Raw genomic sequence first — 25,239 nt, forward strand, 5'->3', positions numbered from 1 at the left:
CATAACTATATACTTTAAACAAATTTACTCTTTTTAAATCCTCACCTGAAGATATTTTCCCATTGATTTTTAGAGAGAATGGGAGAGGGAAAGGCAGAAATATCCATGTGAGAGAAACATTGATTGGTTGCCTCCAGCATGTGCTCTGACCAGGGTCCCAGGCCAGGGAGGAGCCTGCAACCGAGGTATATTCCCTTGACCAGAATCGAACCTGGGATCCTTCCATCCACAGTCCAGCGCTCTATGCACTAAGCCCATACATTCTTATTTTTTAAGAGGGATCTAATGAAGAAAAAAATTGAACATATACATTTTATTTATAGTTTAATGAGACTAAAGTTTACTATTGGATCAGATTTATCTTGAAAAATATGTTTATATCAAACTAATATTAGTTTGTGGTATAGATAGAGAGGTCTGATGCATCCATGGTTATTAGGACAGATTTGCCTCTGGAGGTAATGACTTATAGCATCCTAGTGACCTCAATCTTTCCTTGTTTGGATTCTGATTTCCACTCTAGTTTTTTCTGTCTCTTTCAAATATAGGTAGTTCTGGATGACTGCAGAATTTGAACTTTTTGAAACTAAACTTTTTGAAACTGGTGGCAATGTTATTTTACTCTTCTAATGTTCTCAACTTCATGTTTTGCTGTTTTTTATACTATACTAGAGGCCCACTGCACAAAATTCGTGCAGGTGTAGGCCTTCCTTCCCCTGGCTGCCAGCACTGGCTTTCCTCGGGCTCCAGATCCCAGGCTTCCCTCTGGCTGCTGGCTGGCACCTGAGACCAGGGCTTCCCTCGCAGCCCAGGTTCATCTGGAAGGACGTCCAGAAGGATGTCTGGTCTAATTAGCATATTATGCTTATTATAGTCTGTTTTGATAAACATGCTTTAAAGAGACTCCCTGAATAAATAAACAGAATCTTTAAAAGATATTCAACAAAATAAATTTTTTTCTATTTCGTCTTTTTTTAAAACCTAATTTATATTTTACAGTGGGGTTCCAGTGTGTTTCTATGTTATAAGAAGTCTGTACCTGCTTCTAATTCACTAGCGTATAAAGCTGGTAAGTAAACTTAAAAAAAAATTATCTCTATTACTGTAGTTATTGTTGCACATTAACATTTCGTTAGGAAAGGCAATGTATGCTTCCTTATGTAGTTTGTGGAATTGACCTATTCATAAATGGAATTATCTGCAATTTTAGCATGTAAAGGCATAACTATTTTCTTAAATACATTACACATTGTAAGATATATTAATATTGTCTCCCCAAAAAGTGTTGTTAATTAAATAGGAACTTTCATCTCAAGCAGGGATTTGTGGAATAAACATGCAGCTGTTTAGTCTATACTAATAGATTAACAGTTCAGTGGAAAAGTGCTTACTCTCTGATCTTTTATATTTTGGCAATCAGAAAGGTGTCAAATTGCATCTTTACTTCTTATATTTCCTTCTCTTATCTCTTTGTGTCTGATTTGAAACCACATGTTACTTGCCATGAAAGGTGGACTTGCTTCCTTTCTCCCTTGTTGCAAAGAATCAGCTATATGGAGGACAGGAGGGCCTGAGAAACTTTTCTGCCATGAAGTGTTTGAGAAATCTATCGCCACATTCTTACTGCACAGTAAAGTGTCAAGGGCTGTAAAGATTTAAGTGTGACCTCTTCATCCCGCTGGTATGGTGGGATAAAAACTGAAAATACAGGTATGCTCCAGTTGTAAATAGAAGAGAAATACTGGAATTCTTCTTTGTGAAAATAAGCAGTGTCAAATACATTTTGATCATGCACATTATTTTTAATAAAGTTTTATTTCAAAGAAACTAGGCAAATTTATATCTGAAAAATGTTGATTTTCCTTATAAAGACATTCACATTAATGGTTTAAACTATTTAATAATATAAAAATTACAAGTTCAGTATCATTTAAAAATGTGATACTGTTAACATTACTGTAATGTATTGATTGTATGTGATTTTCTTAAAAATATTTTTTTGGTGGGGAGAGAGTGTCACTTTAAAAAAATCTTACAGAAACAAGCGTGAAAATATTCAGGTATTTTATATAAGACATATATTTTAAAATACAGAGTTTGGAAGATTGAATTTGCACTCAGAAATCTGCTACTGATTTTCAAGTGTTTATCTTGGATATGGTGTGCTAGAGGCTAACGAACTAATGACATGTAGCTACTTGATTAGGAAGGGGCTATGTTATGTTCTCAGAGTACCCCCTCCTACTCCTACTTCCTTGGTCTTATACTCTGGACTCAGTCACAAAGGGTTTCTATCTCATTTACTTTTCATGTTGCATGCCTTTTATAGTGCTTCTCTCTCAAGATGAATTTAGGGACTGTGATAATTCTGTTTCCTTGGTGTTCTTTCAAAATACTTGTTCCTTCCCTGATTTTTTTTATAGAAGACTAACTGAAATAGTTGATAAATTTTCCTGTGTGTTTCTTAACCATTCCTATAAGATGTTGGTAGTTTATAGAAGAAAATACATTAAGATTTGTGATCCTATAGAGTTTAACTAGTATATTTAGTACGTTTTATGAACTAAAAGTCCATAGTCCAAAAAGTAAAGGGTAAATTGGTTAAATTAGTAAAATTTCTGATATGACAAGAGAAAAATTGATTTTGGAATTTCACACAAATATTTCCATGAAGTTTGCTGTTAAAATATCCTAACAATGTATCACATATACTTTATGGAAAAGTAACTATTTAGAAAAATTTATCATTGTCTCCTTTCTCCAAAAGGTTTAATTTTTAGATATCCGGAAGATGATTATGAGTCATTTCCACTCTCAGAATCTGTACCTCTCTTCTGCCTTCCTATGGGAGCTACTATTGAATGTTGGGATCCCCAAACCAAATACCCACTTCCAGTTTTTTCAACGTTTGTCCTGACAGGTTCTTCTGCTGAAAAGGTATATTTTTTTCCCTCTTTTATTTGACCAATTTTGTTCATATTTTAATCCTATTAAATGATTAATATGACCCAACTAAAAAAACACACACACACACACAAAAAAACAACAACAACACGTTTTTATTGATTTTTAGAGAGAGAAAGGGAGAAGGATAGAGAGATTGGAAAATCGACGAGAAAAATCATTGATTGGCTGCCTCCAGCACGCCTCCTACTAGGGATTGAGCTATAACTGGGCATATGCTACCCTGACTTGGAATTTAATCAGTGGCCTTTTGGTTCATATGTTTACTCTTAATCACTGAGCCATACTGTCAGGGCCCAACTTTTATTTGAATGTTAGCATTATTTGGACAGAATACATTTTGGATTAAATTTGCACTGTAGTGAAAGGTGAAAGGTCAACATGAAAATTGGTATCAGAATGTCGATACCCCTGAAACTTTTTTTTTTTTTTTAAATATATTTTTATTGATTTTTTACAGAGAGGAAGGGAGAGAGATAGAGAGCTAGAAATGCCGATTAGAGAGAAACATCGACCAGCTGCCTCTTGCACACCCCCCTCTGGGAATGTGCCCGCAACCAATGTACATGCCCCTGACCGGAATCGAACCTGGGACCTTTCAGTCCGCAGACCGACGCTCTACCACTGAGCCATACCGGTTTCGGCCCCCTGAAACTTTTACAGAAAGTAATATAAAGTCTTTCTGGAGAGACATCCCAAAAAATTCAGGCCTTAAAATGAGATTATAGTCCGGTAGATGTGGCTCAGTGGTTGAATGTGGAGATATGAACCAGGAGGTTATTGTTCGATTCCCAGTCAGGACACATGCCTGGGTTGCTCATTCAGTCTACAGTAGGAGGCAGCTGATCAATGATTTTCTCTCATCATTGATGTTTCTATCTCTCTTTCCCTTCCCTTTTTCCCTGAAATCAATAAAAAAGGTATTTAAAATAAATAAAATAAAATGAGACTATAATAAAAGCCAGAAGATGTAGGAAGAATCAATAAGACTCATAATACAAAGCTGGATTGGACCTTTTAAGATATTGAAATGAAAGAATAACAATATGAAGGATATTATGGATTGAATATGTAATTGAAATGACTCAAGAACCCTAAAAGCATCAAAGAAAGATTAGGATATTTTGAAAACCAAATAAACAGATTAGAAAAGAATTAAATGTGTAGGAATAAAAAATATGTTCTTAAAATTAAATTTAATGAGTAGTTTAAACAACAGAGAAGACATACATGAAAGGAGAATTAATGAAGTGGAAGATGTCACTTCAAATGAAATACAGAAAAACATAAAGCATAAAAGAAGCTTAAATATGTACAGGATAGAATCAGAACAACCAATAGACATTTAACAAAATCTAAAAGGGGAGAGATCAGAAAAGGGAGAGGCAGCATGTAAAGAGCTAATGGTTGGTTGAGAGTTTTTCAGGCTTGAACAATTGAGTCTAGACCCAAGATACACTCTGAACTTCAGTAGAAAAAAAGTAAAAATACAAAACCACCTCTATTTGTATAGGGAGCATTAAAACCAAATCAACAGAAAGAAGAGACATTTACTTTTAAAAGAACAACTATTAGATTGGCTAATTTCTCAACAACAAGGATACGAAGAAAAATAATATATTAAAATAGAGGGAGTAAGCAAAGATAGTTTAAAAGCATGCAGAAAACACTAGCCATAAGAGAGAAGAAAAATAATAGACCTCACTGGAGTTAAGAATATTTATTCAAAGATATCAGTAAGAAAGGGAAAAGGGAGGCCCAAGCTGAACAATAATAATGACATAGAATGATAATTTAAAATAAAAAAGATATCAGGAATAAATATTATTTAGAAAAAAACTACAGATGTAGAAATTTTAAAATTTCTTAGGAAATTTGATACAATAGGCAATTTTATTGAAAATTATAACTGAAGCTGACTTTTGGTTCAAACAAAATACATTGGCAGTCTCATTCTACAAGTTTGCAGCCTCTGTATTAAAGATAATGAAGGTTAAAATCAAGCATAGTGTCTGAAATATATTGAAATACCCATTGAATGAAGGCCATATATTAACTATTGCTTACAACTAAGCTAACTTTTTAACTTAAAAATCATTTATCGATTCTCTTATTTAAAAGCAGTAAATGAAAAATTTAAGATCTTCAAACACTTGAGTTAACAAATTTGACAAGTAGAGAACAACAAAGCCTCATTGAGATGCTTGTTACAAAACCTCTGAGATCACTTTGAAATAATTTTTGTAAGTGTTGTATCTATAAAGACAAGGGTTGCCCTAACCAGTTTGGCTCAGTGGATAGAGGGTCAACCTGTGGACTCAAGGGTCCCGGGTTCATTTCTTGTCAAGGGCACATACCTCGTTTGCGGGGCGTGCAGGATTCTCTCTCATCATTGATGTTTTAATCTCCCTCTCCCTTTGTCTCTGCAATCAATAAAAATACATTTTTTAAACAAAGGAGAAGGGTTAATATGATATATATTACTAAGTAGTCATACGATTTTTATAAGTATTCTCTGGTTTGAGAACTTTTTCATCACCCTAAACACAAGCTTTCCTCACCTCACTGGAAGTCCCTGGTAACATCTATTCTACTTTTTGTCTCTACAAATTTGTCTATTCTAAGTAAGTCATATACATAGACTAAACTACTATATTTTGTGTCCAGCTCATTTCACTTAGCATAGTGTTTTCAGGGTTCATCCATGTTGCTGTATCTATCAGAATTTTATTTATTTTTAAGGATGAATAACATTCTATCGCATGTATATACTATATTTTGTTTATCCTTTCATCTATTGATGGAGATATGGGTTGTTTTGGCTGTTGTGAATATTGCTCTATGAACATTGGTGTACAAATATCTGAGTTTCACTTTTGAATTCTTTTGGGTATACAGGTTTCCACTACTTTCCAAAAGTAGAGCATTCCTATGAAATCTTTTGCAAGCCAAAATGATGTAAAGTGAAGAAACAATTACCGTCAATTTATATAGAAAAAAATTTGAGCATTCCCAAATCCCCAAAATAACCTACCAGACTATACCAAATAACATAATAAAATCTAAGTAACACTAACATATAGTAAAAGCAGGAAAGACATGATAAATACACACCATGCTTTATATACCCATCAATTCGCTCAAATAATTGACTTTCCATTTTATCCATTACTGGATGTCAACTAAAGGAGACCACTTTGCTACTAACAGAACCAGTAGTAACTTTGGCAGCTTTCAAGATTCTTTCTTTGTGTAAATAGTACAAATGGACTAGGCAAGTTCAACACATGTAGGATGTATTTAGTTCATGATCAAATGCTTAACCATGCCATTTTATGCTAAGCATAATACCCTTAGAAGCTCTCATAGGCTTTTCTGATACCTTAGACACATCTTGCAAAGAGAAGCACAAAATAAGTCTAAATAAAGCACAGATACTCCCAGATACAGTTCAAAGTATGGGGCTTGATGTAGAGATAATGAGTATGGTTCCCTGGGAAGGAGCTTGGTGATGCCACTCTCACTGCTGGGGTGCATACTGCTTCTATATTGCTGGTGGCCAAACAAATGCTGAATGCTATTATTGCTTTTTGCCTACTTTCATAAAAGTGAAAATCCTCTTTGTATTAATTCTGTTATAGCGAAAAAAGGTGCTAATGTACGTCTTTTATAAAAGGAAAGTGGCATAATGTGAACTTTCAAAAAGCAGGGAATGTTTGTATACTAAGAGTGGAATTGCTGTGTCATTTGATCATTCTTTTTTTTTCTTGGTTATTTTTTATTTAACTTTTGGAGGCACTGCCAAACTGTGTTTGAGCAGCAGCCACACCATCAAGATATTTCTTTTCATTTATCTGTCATGCATTCTAAGCAAATATTTCTGTGGAATAAGAGAAAAAGAGAAATTAATTTTTAAAAACCCTGAAGTCTTATAATGGAATTCTGTTGCTCTATAGGTATATGGAGCTGCGATCCAGTTTTATGAGCCTTACTCTTCGGAACTTCTAACAGAGAAACAGCTTATGCAGCTAGGTCTGTTGACACCTGTGGAGAGAAAAATGGTCTCCAAATCCATCAATTCAAACAAATGCATTTGTTTACTCTCACACTGGCCTTTTTTTGAAGCTTTTAGAAAATTTCTCATGTTTATCTACAAACTTTCTGTGTCTGGACCACATCTTCTTCCCATTGAAAAGTACGTATAATGATGAAAGACATGTCTGCTGAAAAAACTTGAGTCATTGACTGAATTTAAAATTGAGGAGTGGTAGGTGAGGATGACCAAATTTTCTTTTGAGAAATCAGCTGAGGAAGAAACTTACATACATTGTACTGTGTTTTCCCTATTTCATTTCTAATAACCAAGAGAAAAATAGCTGTTGATATACACATTTATACACACTCAGTCATATCAATGGTCATTCTAAAATCTAACTGTAAAACATCTCTAAGCTTATTTTGTTATGTTATGAAAGTGAGGTTTTGGTTTTAGCTTTGGTGGAATTCTATACATTTTCCCTTTGATTTAGAATTCCCTTTGTCATGGATATCTTTTGTAAGAAAGGTATATGTGGAGCTCTGTCTTTTGAAAACTATGTCTTTTCTGACTTCTAGTGGCACATTGCCCTTTGTTTATTATAGTAAATAATTTATCCTACTAATAAACCAAGAGGTGTCAAGAGCTTGGTGGAAATGTATTTTATATATATATATATATATATATATATATATATATATATATATATGCGTAGACATAGATTTTTGTTACTTTTTGAAAATTTTTCCATTATAGCAGATAGATTACCAACAAAATATACTAGTTTCGTGGATAAGTTGGGAGTAAAGTACTGTGCATAAACTTATCATACCTTGGTATAGAAATATGGTTTCAACTGTCAGATTGTACTCATAGAATGACAATCTAATGGTTCATAATTCTAGATTTAACTTTTTTTTTTTTAAATATATTTTATTGATTTTTTTACAGAGAGAAAGGGAGAGAGATAGAGAGCTAGAAACGTCGATGAGAGAGAAACATCGACCAGCTGCCTCTTGCATACCCCCTACCGGGGATGTGCCCGCAACCAAGATACATGCCCTTGACAGGAATCGAACCTGGGACCCTTCATTCCGCAGGCCGACGCTCTATCCACTGAGCCAAACCGGTTTCGGCTAGATTTAACTTTCAACCTTCATATTATCTTAAAATTGTTTGAATTAAAATTTAATGTGAGTGACAATATAACAATCTTTTAAAAAATGAAGTTTTCATAAATAGTTTTTGAAAATAAAATCTGTGTAGTGATTAATTTTTTATCAGTTGAAGTAATACTTGGCATTTTAGCAGCCTCTAAGATCTTAAAACTTTGGAGAAATGTAAGAACCATTATTTTTAAGTGGAAAAACAGAGAGGGTAAGTGACTTGCCTAAAGTTATAGTAAAGTAATTATATTACATTTATATTTAATATTTAATTACTAGGATTAAATTCTATATTAATTTTAATTTTTTATATCAGGGTTAATTGGTTCTCATATTGGTACTGATAATCAGGGCAATATAAATTTGCTTCTTTCATGAAAATCATATTCATATTACTCTTATTTTTCTGGCAATAATAGAGGATAATGTGGACTTTAAATCAGTAAATACGTTTTGCATTTCAGAAGTTTAGTAGGATGAGTACATTTATTTGCACTAAATTTATTTAGTTAGGGCAGGGGTCTTCAAACTACGGCCCGCGGGCCACATGCGGCCCGCAGAGGAGTCTGATCCGGCCCGCCAGGTTTTTTGGGCAGTGAGCGCAGCCGAGGTGTTACAGTAGGAATTAGTAGTTCATATAGTCCGGCCCTCCAGCTCTCTGAGGGACCATGATCTGGCCCCCACTTTAAAAAGTTTGAGGACCCCTGAGTTAGGGTAAGTTTTAGGTAAGAGGCTTTGTCATATTTGGGAAGAAATATAATGATATTTAAGATTTAAAAAAATCTATGAAGCATTTTAGCAAAGTAATTATGACTTTTATTTCTAATTCTTTTCCAGGCACATTTCACATTTTATGCAAAATATCCCCTTTCCTTCACCACAAAGACCGAGAATCCTTGTACAGGTAATCAAAACAGAGTATATTTGATGGGAACCCTGAATATATTCATTATCATCATTGTAGAGTGGGGGTTCTGTGACTCTTTGGATTTGAGGTGGGGTAGTATGCATTCATAAAGTCCTTGAATTTCTGGTATTTTATATCTTTACTAAACATCCTTTGTACTATTTTTTTAAATTTTGGGTGTACAAAATTGTAATAATTTTAATTCCTGATTCATGACATCAACATTGGTTCCACGTATAGACTTTTTGTAGTTGATTTTCATAACTTAAAATCCAGAATTATGGGCATGTTTTTAATATGGGAGTGACTGATATTAAATATGAAATGAGTTAAGGTTGGAAGGTAAAAGTGAAATAGTCTATAATAATGCTCCTCAAACTATCTGAAAGGACTAGGTTTTTTTAGATTTCCAATCTGTGGCAGACCTACATAAGTGTACAGCTTGTTACATATGGAACTTACTATGTGAGATCTGTATAGGCATGAACAGGTCTATATCCTGTTCAAAGACATAAGTTCACTGGTCTTGATATTGGATGTGTGGGCAGTGTCAGATTGCCATAAGAATTTCTTAATGGCTTGCTCTCCATTTATATATTATCTTTTCCTAGACCCATAATGGTTTGCAAATTGGCACTTTGAGTAGCACTGATCTACAGAGACAAACATTTAGAAATTTTTTTCTAAGATATAGAAAGTATAGCCCTGCACATGAATCTGTGTGCCAGTAGCCCGCTACTGCCCTCCAGTTGTGTTAGTCTGCGCAGGAAAGTGTTTTCTATGTTATCCATGATCTAAATGTTTAGGTTTCAAAATTGGCTAGGTTAATTTATCTTTTTATCTTTTTTTTTCTTTTTTTTTTTTTTAAAGCTGTCAGTCCATGATGCGCTAATATTATCGCAGCCAGTTTCTACACCTTTACCATTAAGGTAAATAATGCTATCTAAAATAACATATTCATTTATTTGGAGCAGAATGCTTTAAAACATTTTAAGGGTTAGGATAAGAAAGTGCTATTTTTGCAAACTATGTAAGGATAGCTTTAATGTTTCTAACTTTGATAGCTTGATGAATGGTGGGGCCATTTAAAATATAGAATACTTAAGAGAGTTGCACAATTAGATATAAGGAATACCTTCCTTTTCTTCTCATCTCCCCTCCCCATATCCAGTTCATAACTTCATGTTCAAGGTGAACTGATTGTAATCTCCTAAAATGTCTTAAATCCACTACCGTGTTTCCCCTAAAATAAGACATCCTCCAAAAATAAGACCTAGGGCATGGAAAGATAAGACATCCCCTGAAAATACGACCTACTGCAACTTTGGGAGAAAAAATTAATATAAGACACTGTCTTATTTTTGGGGAAACAGGGTAGATTATCTTCATCTGCATCACTAGTCTAGGCAAGCATGATCTTTCACCTGGACCACTTAAGTACCTATTAATTGATTGTCTTTCTGTGTCGTGTGTGTGTGTGTGTGTGTGTGTGTGTGTGTGTCCTTCCCCTCCCCCGTTTAGTTCTTTATTCATACTGCAGCCATTGTATTCTTTAGTGAATCCAAACATAATTGTGTTATTTTTATTTTGGCATTATCTCTTCTTGCTATTTTCATCCCCTCCCTTACTATGCTTTAGTCACAGTAGATTTATTTCAATTTCTTGAATCTGACAAGTCCATATATATTCTTTCCTCCCAACCCCAAACCCCTATCTCTATTCTTTTGAGTCTGTTCATGTGGTTCATCTTCAGGAATATATTTCCTGGTAAATACCTCTTAGTTACCAAGGGATAAATTTGAATCATTCTGTTAAACTATTTCATTAGATTTGCTACTTTTCAGTGATAACTAAATCAGAACTTGAAGTTAACACTAGATTCTAGCTCTATTAATATATAGGAAATAATTTAATGAGCATATCTTAACATATTTTAGCACAATAGTTCATTCATCTCTTTTAATCTCTTTTTCTAGTGGAGCCAACTTTAGCACCTTGTTAATGAATCTGGGTCCTGAGAATTGTGCAACATTGCTGCTCTTTGTTTTACTTGAGAGTAAGATTCTGCTGCATTCGCTGAGGCCAGCTGTGTTAACTGGAGTAGCTGAAGCTGTTGTAGCTGTAAGTATAGTATTTTTCCTTTTAGCACAGAATTATTGACAGAATTTTTACTCTGAAGATAAATTTTCTTTAACAAAAATAACTTTGGAATTACCAGTATAAGTTTAACTTAAAAACAATAGTTTGGCAAAGAGAAATTTTCTCTATTTGAGAGAAACTTTCAAATTCTAATTGCTTATATTCTAGAGTTTTTCAGAGAATCTATTATATGTGATTACATAATAATAAAAATTGTGAATAAAACTATATTAAATGAGAGGCTCTGGTCAATTTTAGCTGATCTAATAATGGAAATAAATTACACAGTTACCTTCTCCCAATTTTTAAGAAAAATTCTTTATTGTTTAAAGTATTACATATGTCTCTTTTTCCCCCCATTGACCTCTCCCTGGCCACTCTCAGCATCCCAACACATGCCCTCACTCCCCTAGTGTCTGTGCACATTGGTTATGCTTATATGCATGCATATAAGTAAGTCCTTTTGTTTGGTCTCTTAACATGTGCGTGCCCCCCATCCTTCACCCCCTCCAGCCTTCTCTCTGAGGTTTGATGGTCTGTTCGATGCTTCTATGTCTTTGGATATATTTTTGTTCATTGGCTTATGTTGTTCAACTTTCTTCCAATTTTAACTTTTAATCTTTATGAGCCATTAACATATAGAAAATGCTAAGTGATTTTGAAATAGGATAATGTGCAAATGCTTGGTAGCATAGTGTAAGCACTGAATTAATACTTGTTAAATCAACAAATGGAATATGTTTCCAAGATCTTAAGCTGGTCTGAGAAATGCTTCGAGGACTAAAAACAATGCTAACATGTGCGACGATTTATGGGAAGCAAATAACTTCATTATATACATATTAATGTTCAAGTTTCCACAATTGCATGTGAAAATAAAAGTCATTATAACATGAAAATATTTATTAATGAACTGACCAATTTTAGCAAGTTCTCACTCAAATATTTCTTCCTGTAAAACATCCATGCCCCTTTGTCAAAATCTTTGTGGCCCAGTCTCTTGATTGATTTCAACAGTATAGTTCAAGGACAGGTGGATAAGTTGCAACATAAAATTAGAAATTTTATGAAAAATGCAAGATTGCATGGAGTTTATGTCACTAATGTTGGAGAGCTCCCTGAATTGCATGCAGTACCACTGGTAAGTGAGGACTTAGCAGTTAAGCAATTTGAAGAAGAGAAAATAGAAAAGAATGCTGACAGGATAAATTCTTCAAATGGAGAATGATTTAAATATCAAAGAACATAAAATAATTAATGGAGCCCTGTAGCAAAAATTAATGAAGCAAATGAGTATTTTTGTAACAGTGACCCTGTTTAAGATTGCACTGCATAATTCAAAGGTGAAGACAAGGGTGTCATATTTTGCTGTCAGATAGCTTTATACCAAAATTTTCTTAAGTAGTTTCAGGTGAACTGAAGACAGTCAGTTTTCACTGAAGGAAACCTGAAATCCTTATAAGTTTTCTGTGCTAGTGGCTGACTCTCTGTTCTCTGATCTCCTTTTCTAATACTCTTCCCCTTGATTACTCTGTTCCAGCCACACTGGACTCCTTGCTACCCCTGAAGCATGTTCGGCATGCCCCATACCTTACAACCTGAAAGTTGTTCTTTCTCTTTGAAGCCCTCTTCTAGATAGATATCCCTGTGGCTAAATCCCTCTTTCACGTTTTTCAGTTTTCTGTTCACTTGTCACTTTCTTAAGGAAGCTTACCTTGTTTTTCCTATTTAATAATACAACTTGTTTTCTTTTTTTCTTCTCAACTATAATCCTCTTAACTTGACTTGACTTTTTTACTTTTCTGTAGCGCTTAGCAATCCTGACATGGTCTATATTTCATTTATTATGTCTTCTGTTTATTTTCTGTCTCTTCCTGCTAGATCAGGAGTTGGCAAGCTATGGTCCAGGAATCAGATCCTGCCTGCCACCTGTTTTTGTAAAATTTTTGTTTACATATTACCCATGACTGCTTTCACGTATGAATACAGTTAAGTATTGTGACAAACAATGTGGCTCACTAGTCCTACATTTCCTATCTTTTATAGAAAAAGTTTGCTAACTCTTATGCTAAACTCTATACCTCATGAGGGCAGGGATCTTTATTTTATTCACTGTTATGCTCCATCATTTAGAAAAGTGCTTAGCACTTATTAAGTACTCAAGATATTTGGTGAGTAAATAAATGAAGATAAAATTCCATTTTTAATAACCACCTGGAATAACTGGCAGAGATATTAAATGCTAAGGGCATTTCTTTGGAGTGAGGGATGGTGGATAAGATAGGAATTGAACTAGACCTAGAAAGACAATAAGAATTTTTATAGTAGAGGAAAAATTTTATCATCAATGATTAAAATTTTAATATTAGCTGATCAATAAAATTTTGATCTGGATTTTTAGTTAACCTTGTCTTTTAAAAATACATATAAGCATATGTGATACAATTAAGGTAGAGCTTTGTAAAGCAAACCTGGTAAAGATTCTTAAAGTATGTTTTATTTCATTTACTTACTTATTGTTGACAGTGTTACAGATGTCTTCCATTCTCCCCTCTTTAGCCCCTTCTATCCAGCCCTTGTCCCATCCCCCACTCTGGCCATCACCACACTTGTCTGTCTGTGTCCATGGACCATGCATACATGTTCTTTAGCTAATCTCTTCATCTTTATTTTTATGATGTCAAGCTTTGCTGAATTTGGATAATTTTATGATATTTGAGTGTTTAGGAATTTTTTTTGTTGAAATTTTCAATTGAATATTACCATTCCCAGGGGAATCATTTTAATTTTTTTTATTCCTTGGTGCTTTTAGTTGGATTTTAATCAAAGGTTATCTTGAGATAGAAATGCATTGAGATTTAAAGATCCTGAGTTTGTTTTATAATTTTTTTTAGCCAATTCTATACTTTGACTTTTTCTGTAAAACTGAGTGTGGGTTTTATATAGACATTAGAAGGACTAACATCCAAAGAGCTGTCAGTATTTTTATTGTGCTTATGATTATTGTCATGCTTCAAGGTTTTAATTACATTGGTTCATAGTATTGCTTAATAATATTTTATAGTCATTTAGGTTTTGAAATGATGTTTAAGGTAAAAGAAACTAGACTTAACTGCTTCTTAGTGGTCCCTTTCATTAATATTGGTTAATTACATAATTTATTGCAAATTTCAAATTTGGCTAATTTTTAAAAACTTTTTCCCCAGATGATCTTTCCATTTCAGTGGCAATGCCCATATATTCCCCTTTGTCCTCTCTCACTGGCGGCAGTGCTTAATGCACCTGTACCATTTATAGTTGGAGTTGACTCAAGGTATTTTGATCTGCATGAGCCACCACAAGATGTTGTTTGCATTGACTTGGATACAAACATGTTATATATGTAAGTTGATTCTTTTTATGCTATCTCCCGTTTCTATTTTTTCTCATATTCAGATATAGCTCATTGAAAGCATCTAGAAATATGCTATTTTTAAAAGTTGTTAACAAGTCTTCATCAGCCCTAGTCAGTTTGGCTCAGTGGATAGAGTGTTGGGCTGCAGGTTCCATTCCGGTCAAGGGCACATGCCTGGGTTGCGGGCTCAATCCAACATGCAGGAGGCAGCCAATCAGTAATTCCTTCTCATCATTGATGTTTCTATCTCTCTCTTCCCCTAACTTCCTCTCTGAAATCAATAAAAATATATATTTTAAAAAACTCTTCATTAGTGAGTCACAACCAAAGCAGAGTATCAGAATCCTGGAAAGCTCTATGGTTTTGAAAAGAACATCTCTACATTATAGTAGTTTATATTTGCATAGTAATGTTAATGGCAGGCAGTAAATCTAAAGAGAATAGGGATTTTTTTTTTTAAAAAAGGTTAAACACTGCTTTCAGAGCTGAAGAGTTGATATACTCTTTAGGTTTAATTCAAAATCCATGTGTAGCTTTTAAAAAATGGGTTTACCTGTTTGAGTTTAGTTACAATATAGGGTATTTCCTTAGTTGTCAAGATTTAAATTTTATAAGGATGTATTTTTAAAAGGTATGTTGTTATTGATCTTAGAGACAGAGTAAGGGAAAGAGATACAGAGTGAGAGGAACAGAGAGATATATAAAGGAAGGGAGAAGGATAGAGAGAGAAAAACATCAGTTGGCTGCCTCCTTCAGGCCCCTTACTGGAGATCCAGCCTACAACCTTGGCATGTTCCCTGGTCAGGAATTAAGCAATGACTTCTTGGTTCATGGATTGACCCTCAACCACTGATCCACACCGGCCAGGCTGTAAGGATGCATTTTTATTGCAGAAAATTAATATTAAAAATTAGTGATAGTTTTCCCTGACTGGGTGACTTGGTTATAGCATCATCCTATACACCAAACCATTATGGATTTGATTCTCAGTCAGGGCATATATGTAGGTTGCAGGTTCCATCCCCAGAAGGGGAGCATCAGGTGGGGGCGCATATGGGAGGCAACTAATGAATCTTTTTCTCTCTTTATGTTTCTTTCTCCCCTTTCCTCTTTCTCTAAAGTCAATAAAGAAACAACATATCATTGGGTGAGGATTAAAAAAAAAAATTAGTCATAGTTTGTGTTTACTGGAGGTGATAAATATATACAGTAGTGGTATAACAAGGAGTTCAGAGAGTAGTATACCACATTAAAGGAAGCAGCTCTGATAAATGCCTAAAAGCAAACTGTTCCACACTCCCCCAATCCTTAATGGGAAATGTAGTAAGTATGGAAAATTTCTTCATGTTGGTGCCAACTTGTAGATCTTGGAGGACTTATTCTATACTGTTTGAGATTAAGAGAAAATGAAAAGAGTAAGAACTTTGGCGAGACTTCAGTGGTCACAGCAATAGAATTGAACTCGATATTTTTCTATTGATTTTTAGAGAGAGGGAAAGACAAGAGAGAAACATTAATGTGAGAGAAACATCTTGATTGGTTGCCTCCTGCACTCGCCCTGACCAGGGCCTGGGCCGGGGAGGAACCTGCAACCAAGGCATGTGCCCTTTACTGGAAGTGAACCCGGCACCCTATGGTCTGAAGGCTGATGCTCTGTCCACTGAGCCAAACCGAATGGGGCATTTTGTTGTAACTTTAAAAATAATTTTGAAATGGTTCTACCATTGTAGGTTGAAACTATAATTGTGGTGGCTTTTTACTAGGTATATATAGATTTACTTATAGCCTAGAAGTAAACTACTTGTATGCACTAAATATTTCTTTTAGCAACATTTGGTTGTTTTTTAGCTGCTATCCCTGAAAAATAGTTATTTCAAGGATTGTATACATTGTGGTGCTTTTGGAAATGATTATTTATGAAGTTGTAACTCAGATGTTTGCCTTATTTTATTTGCTGTTATGAATAAAATAATAATGGAGATTCTTAATTTGGCCATTTTTAAATAACTTCTAAGATGTTTATTGATTAAAACATTGTTTTTTAAAATAACTTTAAATTTTTTGCTTAATTGTACTTAAAGAATTATGAGATATCCCAGATACCCCAAAATTATACAGGATAATGTAAATAACTCCCATGTATACACCATGCAGATGGAAAAAAAATAGAGTATTACCAATAAATCTGAGATTCTGTATACATATCTTGCATCATCTTGAATTTACTATTTATTATACTTGCCATTCTTTATGAGATTTATCTATGTTGATATATGTAGTTCTACTTCAATTTCAGTGTTTACAGTGTTGATGGATATTTAGATTGTACCTAGATTTTTACAATTATGAACAAGGTTGCTATGATCATTATTGTGCATATTTCTTTGAGTTCATGGGCAAGAATTCCTCTGAAGCATATACCTTAAAGAGCCAATGTTGGTCGGTAGGCTTTGTTAATGCCACGTTAATCTTCCAAGTTTACAGCCTCTGAAGCAGCAAATGAGAGTTCTGTTTATTTCATATTTTTGCCAATACTTGTTATGGTCACTATTAAAATTTTTTGCCAGTTTGATGGTAATGGAATCTCACTGTGGCTTTAATTCATATTTATTTCCCTAATTACTTGCAAATAGTACATTTATATTTCTTTTGCTCTTTGGTTTTCCTCTCCTGTTAATTGGACTTCCCCTTTTTTTAGTAAATTTTCTTGTTTGGTTGTTTGCCTTTTTCTTTCAATTTGTGTAAGTTGGTTGTAGGATCTTGAATTAATTCTTGGTTTGTGCAAGTAGTTCCTCCCACATTGACTTGTCTTTTCATTCTATTTATTGTATTCTTTTGATGGACAGAAGCTTATTTTAATCAATCAGATTTATTATTTTCTTTCATGGATTGCTGTTTTTGGTTCTTATATATGAAATCCTCTGCTCGAGGTCATGAATATCCTGGATATTCTTTTTTTTTTTTTTTTTTTTTTAAATATATTTTATTGATTTTTTACAGAGAGGAAGAGAGAGGGATAGAGAGTTAGAAACATCGATCAGCTGCCTCCTGCACACCCCCAACTGGGAATGTGCCCGCAACCAAGGTACATGCCCTTGACCGGAATTGAACCTGGGACCCTTCAGTCCGCAGGCCGACACTCTATCCACTGAGCCAAACTGGTTTCGGCTATCCTGGATATTCTTAAAGTGGTCAGGTTCTGCCTTTCTCTGTAGGTCTTTAATTCAGCTAAACTTGGTATTAGTGTATGACATAACATAGAGATACCATTTTATTTATTTATTTTTTACATGGACAAACATTTGTCACATAGCACTATTTATTGATTAGTGAGTTCATCTCTTCCCTACTGGTCTTCAGTGTCAACACTATTACATACCACCTTCTATATTAGCATGGAATATAGCATTCATGTTTATTATTCTGTTCCTTTTTTTTAGTTTCCTGCTACTATAATACTATCTTATCTTATTTTATTTTATTTTATTTTAATTTTTTATTGTTTAAAGTATTACATTTGTCTCCTTTTACCCCCATGGACCTCTTCTCAGCTACTCCCACCTCCAGCACATGCCCTCACCCCCCTACTGTCTGTGTCCATGGATCACTATCTTAATGACTTTAAAATTAAATTGTGCACAACATGATGAACCTTGAAAACATCATGATCCCTTTTCTATGAACTATCCAAGTAAATCTATACACATAGAAAATAGGTTGGTGAAGATGGGAGAATTGGGGAATCGAAGGTTAGTGACTAAGGAGATGCAGGGTTTCTTCAGTCCCCAAGCCAACGCCCTATCCATTGAGCCAAACCGGTCCCGGCGAAGGGTTTCTTTTTGAGGTGATGTAAATATTCTAAAATTGATTGTGGTGGTGGTTACACAACTGTGACTGTATTAAAAACCATCTAAATGTACCCTTCAGGAAGATGAATTGTATGGTATGTGAATTATATCTTAACATTGTTTTAAAAAGTTGTGATGTGAGCCCGGCCAGTGTGGATCAGAGGTTGAGCGTTGACCCATGAAGCAGGAGGTGACAATTCTATTCCCAATCATGCACATGCGCAGTAGGCAGCCTGTCAATGATCCTCTCTCATCATTGGTGTTTCTATGTCTCTCTCCCCCCTTCCTCTCTGAAATTAATAAAAATAGATTAAAAAAATGAGTTATGATGTGATATAGCAAGTTCCTTTACTCCTGTTCTTTACAATTGTTTTGATATATTTTGTCCTTTCTTTTCCATTTAAATTTTAACATCAGTTTGTTAAGTTCCACACAAAATTTTGTTGTGATTTTGGTTTGAATTCTGTTAAATTTATAGATTAATTTGAGAATGAATGCATCTTTTTACATAGTCTCCCAATCTATGCATGTGGCATTTTACTTAATAAATATTTTGAAATTGTGCAATAAACTTGCATCTTTCTCAGTAAAGACAATGCACATCTTTTGTTAGACTTACCTATTCCTAAGTAACTTACAGTTTTTATCGTTACTATAAATGGTATTTTAAATTACATTTGTGCTTGTTAGTTGTTGGGTATAGGAATGTTAAATTGATTTTTATATAGTGGGTTTGCTGCCCAGCAACTTAGTTGAATTCTTTTAACTTGTTTGTAGATTCTCTTCAATTTTCTGACTATAAGCAGTTACATTATCTACAATTCTTATTTTTAAATTTCTTGTCTTAATTCTCTGGCAAAAATCCTAGTGAGATGTTGAATGGTAGAAGGTAGGCATAGCCAGTATCTTGTCTTGTTTCTAATTTCAAAGGGAAAGATTTAAGAGTTCATCATTAAGTATGATTATTGCTTTAAAGCAAGAATTGACAATCTAGCCCAAATCCTGAATTTACAAATAAAATTTTAGTGGAACACAGCTTATATTATCCAAGGCTGCTTTCATGCTACAGTGGCACATTTCAGTAGTATGACATAGGCATGATGGTCCTCAAAGCATGAAATATTTATTATCTGACCCCAAAGTTTCCTAGCTCTATTCTAGGGTTTTGGTAAAACCTAGAATAGAGTTAGGAAATAATAAAAAATTAAGGAGTTTTTCTTTACTTCTAGATTAAGAATTTAAAAAAAAATCATAAATAGGTGTTGAATTTTATAGTACTTTTGTACAACTATTGAGATGAATATTAAAATCTTTAATCTCTGTGTGGTACATTACATTATAAAATCTTATAGTTGTAAACAATTCTTATATTCTTGATAATAAGCATCATCTTGCTCTCTTTTTTTTTTTAAATATACTAGTGCAGTGTTTTTCAACCTTTTTTGGGCAAAGGCACACTTGTTTCATGAAAAAAATCACGAGGCACACCACCATTAGAAAATGTTAAAAAATTTAACTCTGTGCCTATATTGACTATATATAAAGTAATCCTCTTGAATAGGAATCAAATAAACACAAAGAAAGTATTTTATAATTACTTTATTATGAAATATTAAGTAAACAAAATAGTGAAAAATTATAAAATTCTTGTCTTGTCTGCACCTACGGCACACTAGGCAACATCTCGCGGCACACCGGTGTGCCGCGGAACAGCGGTTGAAAAACGCTGTACTAGTGGATTAACTTTTCTAAGAATTTAAGATGCTTGCATTGATGTTCATAAATTATATTGGCCTGATGTACAGCAATAGGCACAGCCCGTGGTTTGTACATAGTGCTTTCATCTTTATAGAGTTTTAAATGTTTCTTATTTCTGTTAAAATATTTCATTTAACTCATGCATTATTTAAAAGTGTTCTTTTTGGCCCAGCCAGTGTGGTTCAGTGGTTGAGCATTGACCCAGGAACCAAGCAAGAGGTCACTGATTCGATTCCTAGCCATGGCACATGCCAGGGTTTCAGGCTATGTTCCCAGTAAGGGGTGTGCAGGAGGCAGCTGGTTGATGTTTCTCTCTCATAGATGTTTCTGTCTCTCCCTCTTTCTCTAAAAATCAATAAAGAAAATAAAAAATAAAAGTGTTCTTTTGAACTTCCAAAGTAGTTTTTTCTTCAGTGCTCAGTTGAATTGTGGTGAGAACATGCTCTATATGTCACTGACACTCTAATATTTGTTGAGATTTGCTTCTAATAGGTAATTTAAAATCTCAAGTCAATTAAGTTTGACACTTAAAATAATTCTAAAATACTGTTGAAGCAAGAATTTATATTGAAAATCTATGTTGGAGGGTTAGTATGAGATGACCAAATTTGATTCAAGATAATTGAAATGAAAAGAGAAGCTCCTTGAAAACCACTTGTTCAGACTGTCTGTATCAATTATAACTTCAGTAAAAATACCCTTTCTATATTCTTTTTTAATTTTACATAAGAATTTTAAGTAAAAGCAGGTTGAGATGTTTTATTAGTTATATTTTTATTTAATAGATCTGATGAAAAGAAGAACATGAACTGGAAGCAGCTTCCCAAAAAGCCATGCAAAAATTTACTTAGCACCTTGAAGAAATTGTATCCCCAGTTATCCTCAGGTAAATGTGAGGAAAAAGGAATATTTTAATGAAAATTCTTCTTATTTTAAACACAATTTTGCTCTGCTTAAAAGAAATTTCATTATAAAACAAAATTCCAGTAACAAGAAATTAATATTGTGTTTCATGATTTTTTAAGTGTGTTGTTTGTGCTCTGTCTGCTTGAGCATCTCTGTTAGCCCGGACCAATGATGCCTTCGCATTAATGGAGAGAGGAATTTCAGGAAGTCACAGGCTTTATTTCGATAGTTTCCTTAATTGTTCAATCATTTTATATATATATATATATATATATATATATATATATATATATATATATTACATTATATATTAACTAGAGGCCTGATGCACGAAAATTGTACAAGAGTATCTCCTTCCAGCCACGGCTGCCTTGGCCCTCGCCCAGGCTTCATTCGGAAGGTTGTCTGGATGGTCATTCTGCTGTTTGGCTGTTCAGTCGATTTGCATATTATGCTTTTATTATTATAGATGTCATTTTCTTGTTTTATTTGCTAGTTCACCAAAAAACTCAAGAAGGTTCAGCAATTGAGATGACTCCAATTGAAGCAGATTTCTCCTGGCAAAAAAAGATGACTCAACTTGAGATGGAAATTCAAGAAGCATTTTTGCGCTTTATGGCATCCATTTTAAAAGGATATAGATCATATCTCAAACCAATAACAGAGGCTCCTTCAAAAAAAGCCACAGCCGTTGATTCATTGTTTGACCGACAGGGTGAGTGGCATTGAAAATACAATTACTTTTTATAGAAAAGAAAAATACATATTTGGTATTGCTACCAAAAAATATTTACTATCTGAATTTTTAAAAAATTAAAATCTTTTTTTTTAATTTTGAACTTTTAGAAATTAAAATTAAAATATACCTCCGTGTGTTTGTAGTCTGATTCTATGAATATAATTTCTTTTTTTATAATTATATTTTTATTGATTTCAGAGAGGAAAGAAAAGGGAGTGAAAGATAGAAGCATCAATGATGAGAGAATCATTGGCTGCTTCCTGCATGCACCTTAGTGGGGATCGAGCCCACAACCCAGGCCTGTGCCCTTGACCATAATTGAACCTGGGACCCTTCAGTTCGCAGGCCAACCCTCCTCTATCCATGGAGCTAAACCAACTACGGCTGAATATAATTTCTTATATCCCATTTTTTCCCCTGAGAAATCTGAAGCTGTAGGACTTGAACTATAAAAAGCCAGAGATGATGCTTGTATTTATAATACTACCTAATCAGTTATTTTAGTAAAATGTAATTTGCTTTAGATGTTTCTTCAGTTTTGCATAATATTTTGATTTATATACTCTGCTTTAAAATATTTCCTAACAATTAGTTTTTGGAATAAAGCGAACAGTTTTAAAATTTAAAAATAAATACATCTTTGTTCCAGGGGGAGACACTATGCTCATCTTTTTTATTTTAGGGAGTTATAAAGCTTGTTATTATTCAGCTACTCTTATAATATGTAGTAGCAACCTTACATTTTCATTAGTATTTATATAAAAATTATGTTACATTTCTATACTTTTATCTAGCAGTTACTTAAAAATAATCTGTATTTTCCTAGCAATCTTTTTCTCTTTTATCATTTATCTTTCAGAATAACTTCTCTCTCAAATATTTAGCCACTACTTAGCAAGCTCAACTAATTATTATGTAGGGATATAAAGAAGAATTAAATCTCGCTCTATGGGATACTAAATAAGAAACAATCTAAGATGAGTTTTTGAGATAGAGCAAGTACTCGAGAACACAGATTTTATATAGTTAATTCAGTGAGAGGCTCTAAAAATTAAGAAAAAAACATTTTTTCAAATGAATATTTTGGAAGATTTATGAAGGAAGAGCATGACTTTGAAGAACATAGATAAATGAAATGAGCAGGAAAGGATTTTTAAAAACAATAGGCATTAAAAATTGAATCTGAATTAGAATTTCTTCCTTGCTATTTATGAAACCTTTCTGGGGTTCTATCTTCTCATTAATAAGATGGGAATAACACCTAGTTTATGCATGGTTGTGAAGATTAAGAAAATGTATGTGGAGCAACTAGTAAAAGTACAATATTCAGTACTCATCATAACAGCTCTTATTGTTAGTGGTAATAATGGAATGGAAGAAACCTCAACAACAAAAGCATGTGTTTTAGTTCGTCAGTTCTATCATAACAGTACCATGGATTGGGTGGCTTAAACAACAGAAATTTCCTCATAATTGTAAAAGCTAGCTAGAAAGTCAAAAATCAATCTGTTGGCAGGATTGGTTTCCTCTGAAGTCTCTCTCCTTGGTGTGTCATTGGTTGTCTTTTTTTTTTTTTTTAATATATATTTTATTGATTTTGTACAGAGAGAAAGGGAGAGAGATAGAGTTAGAAACATCGATGAGAAAGAGTCATCCATCAGCTGCTTCTTGCACACCCCCCACTGGGGATGTGCCAGCAACCAAGGTTCATGCCCTTGACTGGAATCGAACTCGGGACCCTTCAGTCCCCAAGCCTACGCTCTATCCATTGAGCCAAACCGGTTTCAACTGGTTGTCTTTATTGAGCATGAAAACAGCAAAAAAGGGAGGATCTGATTATTTGTTAAGGAAAGGTTTTTTTTGTTTGTGTTTTTTTTTTCAATGAGAGAGACTTGAGTATGCTGATAAGAGCTAGTAGAGAGAGGAAGACTTTCTGAGAATACTGAAGGGGCTGGAATCCCAGGCTGATGTGGTAGGCTTGGCCTTAGGAGTACTGGACAGATCCATTGTAAAAAAAAAAAAAAAAAAAAAAAGGAAGGAATGAATGATAATTGCAGTAAAAGTAATATATTTTATAGTGAGATAATGAAGGTCTCACTTAATGATTTTCATTTTTTTGGCAATATAAGGTATGGTCTTTAGGGAATAGGGGAAGAAAACATGGAGGGAGAACATTTAAAAATTGCAAATAACTGTGAAATAATGGGTAAAGGGAAATTATGTTGATTCCAAAAATGTAGTAGGGTTGCTGGTCAGGGACAAAGGTATAGTATTATATAAGTGATTCTGATCCACCTAATTGTAGAAACCCCTCCCCCCCCCTCTTTTTTTTTTTTAACTTGGGCTCAGCCACACTGGTGCAGATCCAGAGAAAGCAGACAAATATATTCCTCCAGGGCTAGGTTATATACTAGATCAGTGTTTTCCAACCTTCTCTCATGATGAGAATCACCTGGTGGAGTTGTTAAAACACAGATTCCTGAATCCCAACTAAGAAGTGCTAAACTAGAATTTTTGGGAACATATAGGTAAAATTGCATACCTAACTTAGTGCTCTGTATATAAAATCTGTCTTAGAGCACTGGTTAAGTATACAATTTTACCTATATGTTCCCATAAATTCTAGTTTAGCACTTCTTAGTTGGGATTCAGGAATCTGTGTTTTAACAACTCCACCAGGTGATTCTCATCATGAGAGAAGGTGGGGAAACACTGTTAGATGGATTTGCCAAAAAAAGACAAAGGACATAAGAATTGAGAGTGTTGACAAGAAAGTAATTGAAATGATGGACATGGAAATGGAATCAGTATTGGATAGATAGAGAAGTGAAGACAGGGAGGGTGTAGGTAGAATGGAAAAAGGGTAAAGAGATTGTAGATTTCAATGAGTTTACCTTCTACATTCTTCCACCCCCTAAGCCCCCCCCCCCCAAAAAAAAAAAATGCCTTTGTAAGAGTACTTAAGTAAGCAAGCAAACCAGACAGATAGGGGTAATGGTCAAAGAATAACATGCAAATTAAAGATTTGGGAGGCAGATCTTTTTTGTTTTTTAATATAAATTCTTTATTGTTTAAAGTATTACGTAAGTCTTCCTTTTTCCCCATTGACCTCTCCCCAGCTCCCTCTCCCACCCTCCCAATCTGTCCATTGGTTATGCTCATATGCATCCACACAAGTCCTTTGGTTGATCTCTTACTCCCTTACCCCACCTTCCCTCATAGGTTGGACAGTCTGTTCGATGCTTCTATGCCTCTGGTTCTATTTTTGTGTTTGGGAACATATAGGTAAAATTGCAGTTTATGTTGTTCATTGTATTCCACATATGAGTGAGATTGTGTGATATTTATCTTTCTCTTACTGGCTTATTTCACTTAGCATAAT

General features: G+C 34.1%; 1 protein-coding gene across 4 annotated transcripts in view; it reads left to right on the plus strand.

The window, feature by feature from the left end:
- Nucleotides 1-25,239, plus strand: part of DENND4C (DENN domain containing 4C) — a 112,722-nt gene that overhangs the window by 31,901 nt on the left and 55,582 nt on the right. For all 4 annotated transcript variants that reach the window (XM_084898070.1, XM_084898071.1, XM_084898072.1 and 1 more), the window contains 9 exons: nucleotides 1,000-1,069; nucleotides 2,768-2,937; nucleotides 6,921-7,159; nucleotides 9,004-9,070; nucleotides 9,944-10,002; nucleotides 11,050-11,194; nucleotides 14,419-14,594; nucleotides 20,998-21,098; nucleotides 21,615-21,833. In XM_084898070.1, coding sequence (XP_084754196.1) covers nucleotides 1,000-1,069; nucleotides 2,768-2,937; nucleotides 6,921-7,159; nucleotides 9,004-9,070; nucleotides 9,944-10,002; nucleotides 11,050-11,194; nucleotides 14,419-14,594; nucleotides 20,998-21,098; nucleotides 21,615-21,833 — 1,246 coding nt within the window. The remainder of the gene's footprint in view (nucleotides 1-999; nucleotides 1,070-2,767; nucleotides 2,938-6,920; nucleotides 7,160-9,003; nucleotides 9,071-9,943; nucleotides 10,003-11,049; nucleotides 11,195-14,418; nucleotides 14,595-20,997; nucleotides 21,099-21,614; nucleotides 21,834-25,239) is intronic.

Source organism: Pipistrellus hanaki (assembly GCF_964339955.1).
Source record: "Pipistrellus hanaki genome assembly, chromosome: 11".
Taxonomy (NCBI): Eukaryota; Metazoa; Chordata; class Mammalia; order Chiroptera; family Vespertilionidae; genus Pipistrellus; species Pipistrellus hanaki.